Source organism: Cyprinodon variegatus, unplaced genomic scaffold (genome assembly GCF_000732505.1).
Source record: "Cyprinodon variegatus isolate N-32 unplaced genomic scaffold, C_variegatus-1.0 Scaffold121, whole genome shotgun sequence".
NCBI lineage: Eukaryota > Metazoa > Chordata > Actinopteri > Cyprinodontiformes > Cyprinodontidae > Cyprinodon > Cyprinodon variegatus.
This window is the reverse complement of record NW_015150574.1, coordinates 878,702-883,401: the sequence shown is the minus strand read 5'-3', so window position 1 is coordinate 883,401 and position 4,700 is coordinate 878,702. Positions and strand designations below refer to the sequence as shown.

The 4,700-nt window shown below is 35.1% G+C and overlaps 1 protein-coding gene across 1 annotated transcript in view; it reads left to right on the top strand.

The window, feature by feature from the left end:
* Nucleotides 1-777: 777 nt before the first annotated feature.
* Nucleotides 778-4,700, top strand: part of ccdc84 (coiled-coil domain containing 84) — a 9,114-nt gene continuing 5,191 nt past the window's right edge. Inside the window, exons 1-7 of the mRNA XM_015375548.1 lie at nucleotides 778-1,012; nucleotides 2,417-2,583; nucleotides 2,766-2,864; nucleotides 2,946-3,012; nucleotides 3,317-3,379; nucleotides 4,349-4,416; nucleotides 4,522-4,633. Of these exons, the coding sequence (XP_015231034.1) occupies nucleotides 893-1,012; nucleotides 2,417-2,583; nucleotides 2,766-2,864; nucleotides 2,946-3,012; nucleotides 3,317-3,379; nucleotides 4,349-4,416; nucleotides 4,522-4,633 (696 nt within the window). The 5' untranslated portion in view covers nucleotides 778-892. The remainder of the gene's footprint in view (nucleotides 1,013-2,416; nucleotides 2,584-2,765; nucleotides 2,865-2,945; nucleotides 3,013-3,316; nucleotides 3,380-4,348; nucleotides 4,417-4,521; nucleotides 4,634-4,700) is intronic.

The following is a 4,700-nucleotide window of genomic DNA, read 5'->3' as shown; positions in this document are numbered from 1 at the left end:
GTTATACATTTATATACAAATAATCATTGAAAGATTTAATTAGTTTGACAATTTGCTTGTGGTGCTTTTGGCCCTTCTTTCTTTACAAATTTCTGTTATTTTTTTCCTCCTTGATTACTATTTCACTACAAAAATAAAGATAACATGATACGTCAGTTTGTGGAGTCCTCTACCACCTTCAGAATCAACATACAGGAACTTTTTTCCATACCTAAATCCCTCTAACTTCCTGTTTATCAGTCTGTAGTGTAAACACTTGAGCGATCTGGTTTCTACCACCTATTGCTGACCTTCAACTTTAAGTAGTTGAAGATATATTTCACCTGCTGTGGGACAATAGAAAAAAAAAAGTTAAATAAAAGCTTATAAAAAGAAGAGCTGCACTCATGTTTTCAAAGTGCAGCTTCATACTTAAAGGAAACTCAAATTTATTTTGATGTTGCTCTCTTCCAAAGAAATTCATCATTTAATTTATCTGAATTAAACCTGTATTTTGGAAGCTAAGGAATGGAAGAATAAAAACTAATATAAAAAGAAAAATCACCAAACAGTAGCCTACTTAATTTTCTTAGAAAAGTGTAAAGATTGTGGCTTTAATAAAAAAAAGGCCTCTCAAATGCGTGTATGTTAAACCATAAAAACTCCTGTATACCTTTTATATTTGACAGCTTTTAACCAGGATTAGTTTTAGAAAAATGTGAAAAATGTAGTTCTCCAAAAAGCCCAGCAGGCGGCAGTACATATAACAGGCGCCTGTTTGCTAACCGCCAGCAGCGAAAGAAGAAGTCAAGCGAAACAACGCCAGGCGGCTTCAATGTTAAATTACACTATTTTTGTTCATTTTTTTGTGACTTTAAAGTTTACTATATACTGAGATTTTTACAGAGTCTTAATGGGTGCATATTTTTGCCCTATATGTAACCAGACAGCTTTCTGCGGGAAGAAGAAACACATCTTCGGAAAAAATCACCAAAGCAGACTCAGAGTCGTTCTTCTTAAATTTACTGAAAAGGTAAATATGTACAAATTGTGTTAATGGGGCTCTATTTCCAATGTTTTATGTATTTTTCAGTCTCTACGTCACCGAATACTGCGCTAGCAACACCAAAACATATTAGCTAGCAGCATTAGCTGCTCAGCGCGTGACTCTGTTTATGTTTTTTGGTCTTATTCACTCCCAAATTATTTGTTTTTGGGAGTTATTTATTTCCTGAATGTATCAGGGCATTAATAAAATTAACATTGTCGGTATATTTTGTGAAAGAGCTAAAATTCACTGCTTTATTTGCGACTGAGAGGATATTTAACAGCATTAAGTTGCTTTCTTTTAAGAGTTAAACCCTAGTTTCCTTATATTGGAAGTGATTTGTTTTAGTTAAATAATATCTATTGTTTGGAATTAATTTTAACTTAACTAGAGCTGATCAATTTGAACTTTTCAAAATAAGAGTTTTCAAATGGTAAACTTTATCTCTCCAAGATTTATGCTACAGTACATTTTAATTAATTAGACCAGTGATGGAAAGATAGATTATGTTAAACAAAAAAATGTATAAATAAATTACAAATGTAGCTTTAAAGATCTGAGCTGGTGTTTTCATTAGTAGTTTACCAAGTTACCTTCTTTATCCAGATCCTAAAGGGAATCTACTGCTCATAGTTTACCCTTTTATGATTTCAATTAGCTCATATGTGAAACATTTAATTTAAACTACTGCATTAATCCATGCACCTAATAAATGATACCTAAGGTTATGTAAATGGACTTAATTTCGTATCATTGATTTATTGGTGTGTATTTTCTTTATTACTTGTTGCATGAGCATCAAGAACTTAAACTTATGTTGTCTTTCTCCAGATGACAAGAACAAATAGTTTTCACTCTTTATGACAAACTGAGGTGCTGAGCACATAGAAAATCCTATCAACTTATGTCATAGAAAACACCACTGCAATGGCAGAGAAGATGTATAATCCAATTTTCTTTTCTCACTGCCTTGGTCAGTTGATCCTCAAAAGTATCCTTTATGTAAAAGTTTATAGTACAGAATTTCGTACGCCTGGACAAAAGGGCTGGAGTTTCCAACCCAAAAACTGCTTGATATCCAAATCAAACCATTGTTCTACAACCTGTAAGAATAAAAGTTCTGCTCAGATGATTTATCGAGAATGAGCAGCAAAAATCTCCACGAAGTCGTTGTGAGAATAAAACAGTCGTTTCATTCTTGCAGCTGTGGGATCAGGAACAAACTTCTTTCCTCTCGTGAAATATGCAGCAGCCTTTTTGACACAAAAAAAACACTGCCCAGTTTAACGACAGATTTTTCCCTAAGTTAAAACAAAAATTGTTGGAGAAATGTCCTGTTTTCAGATTCTAATCTTAATTTGCTTTGTTGCTCTGTTTGCCGTCCCTCAGGTCAAAGAAGCTCGACGAACCCTTAAAAAACCCCAAGTGGAGAAGTTTGATTGCACTCAGCACAAGCAGAAGTTCTGGTGCTACTGCTGTGCTGTTGAAGTTGAAAGGGACGTCACAGACGACAACATGACAGTGATGCATGGAGGCTTATTGGAACACATGGCCACGTAAGCCTCATACCATTTATTTCATGAGTTCATCGGGATCATATAACACTCTTTTCCTTTTAACTGTATAAATTTAAAGGGTTCAATTTTAGTTTTTCAAATGTGTAAGTCAAGCTTTAGGGGGTTCCTGTTCTTAGTTAGAAAGTGTGGTTTAAAAAAAATCTTAAAAATGTTTTTTCCAGACGAGAACACAAGAACAACACCTTTAAGTTCTGGTGGGATAATAAAGCAGATCCTAAGTTCAGAGACAGAGTCCTCATCACTGAGGAGGAAACTGAAAGGTAAGCATCACGAGTAGCAATTTAACCTGAAGGAACTGCGTGTTTTTATTTAAGATCCTGTGGTTGTTTGGTTGTTTCTAGGTTTAAAGCTGAAGTGGCTAAGGTTTTGGAGTCCTTTGTGGAAAAGGAGGATGAGTATATTAAACAGGTAATAGCCTCCATTGTGCTCAGCAATATCATTCTTCAGAATAAATGATCAATAATTAATTGAATGCTGACAAAATTACATCTGTACACTTATGATGACGCTTTAATATTATTAGTTTTGGTCAAAAACTAAAGCCTCCTTAAACTTTTCTTTCAAAATCCGTCTATATTGGTTTAGATCATGTGTTTACCTTTGTGTAAGCAGATGATGTGGTTTCAATCAGCACTATATTGATGGGTAATAAAGAGTGAGACATTTGCACTGAATACTAAAGGTGGTTTTGTCATCCTTCTTTTTATTGCAGCAAGCTGATGTTATCCGGGCTCAGGAAAAGCACCGCCAGGAGGTCTTTCAGTCTCTTTTAGAGGTTTGTTTTCCGAGGATGCAATGGCAGTATCCATCACTGTGGCCTCAGTTGTTTTTTTTTTGTTTTTTTTTTTGTGTAAGACCAAATATCCCTTCCCTGTAGGAAAACAGCATTGAGCCAGAGATCCTTTTTGAAGTTTAATTTGCACAAATATTAATCTAGTTGGGGTCTTAAAAGCTGCTTTGAAATTCCACTGTAGAGGTGGGACAGTGTTGCAGTCTAACTTTAGTGAGAAAGGATGAGTGTCAGTGGTTGTAAGACAGGAAAAAAAATAATTAGAAATAATTGGTATATAATCTTAGCCAATATTTGATTAATTAAAAATAAAAACTGCCCTTTTTAGGGACGTTTTCAATAATAACTTAAAAAATGTAACTAAATGGATCAATTTATTAACTTGGCTATGTATGCTGATGGTTTGAAAAATGAAATCAGTTGATTATAAAGGTTATTTATATTCAATTTAAAGGAAAAATATTATTGTTTAACCCCGCCTCTCGCCCATAGACTGCTGGAGATAGGCACCAGCACCACTCGCGACCCCAATTGGGACAAGCGTGTAAGATAATGGATGGATGGATGGATATTATTGTTTATAGCACTAATATGCTTATTGCTCAAAAGGAAACTTTTTTTGGCACCGTTCCTCCTGTCACACCTGAACGTCACTTTGCACAACAAAAAAGTGTTTTTTTTTTTTTCCTCCTATTTCTTGTTATTCGACCTTCTTTTGCCTAGTTTTTAACTTTAGCATAGGTTTTTTTTGTACCTCTATGTTGTATATTTTGATGCTTTGTCTCTAAAGAGGCAGTTGTACATTTTTTATTTTAGAGAAGGTATTCGAAAAAAGGTTTATGCAACAATGCCCAAGATTTTGTAGATTGACTGATAGAAGAACTGCATTGAAGTATAATTAGATGTAAGCTATCCTCTGTGAACCCTTGTTGGCTTTTCCTGAATCAATGTCAGCCTAATGAAGAGCAGGAGCTTTCAAACGGAACCAGCAGCTCCCATCCATCGGTTGAGGCTTCTGTCAGGTAACGCTCTGTCATCTTAAGGTGATTTAGTCTTTTTCATGTTGTCACTATTTTCGTAACGGGTTGTGTTTCTGTCTTGGGCTCATCGTTGTGTCTGGGAACCAGTTCTCAGTTTCAGTCTCAAATATCAGACCAGCAGAAGGGGAGCGGATTGGACCGGATGATCGATGCGCCCTGGACTTTAGAAGGACAAAACCTGACGTTCATAGGTTATCAGGTAAACTCAAATTTTAAACTTTCTAAAAAAAATTCAAAGCTTTCTGCGTTCGTAAAAACAATATACA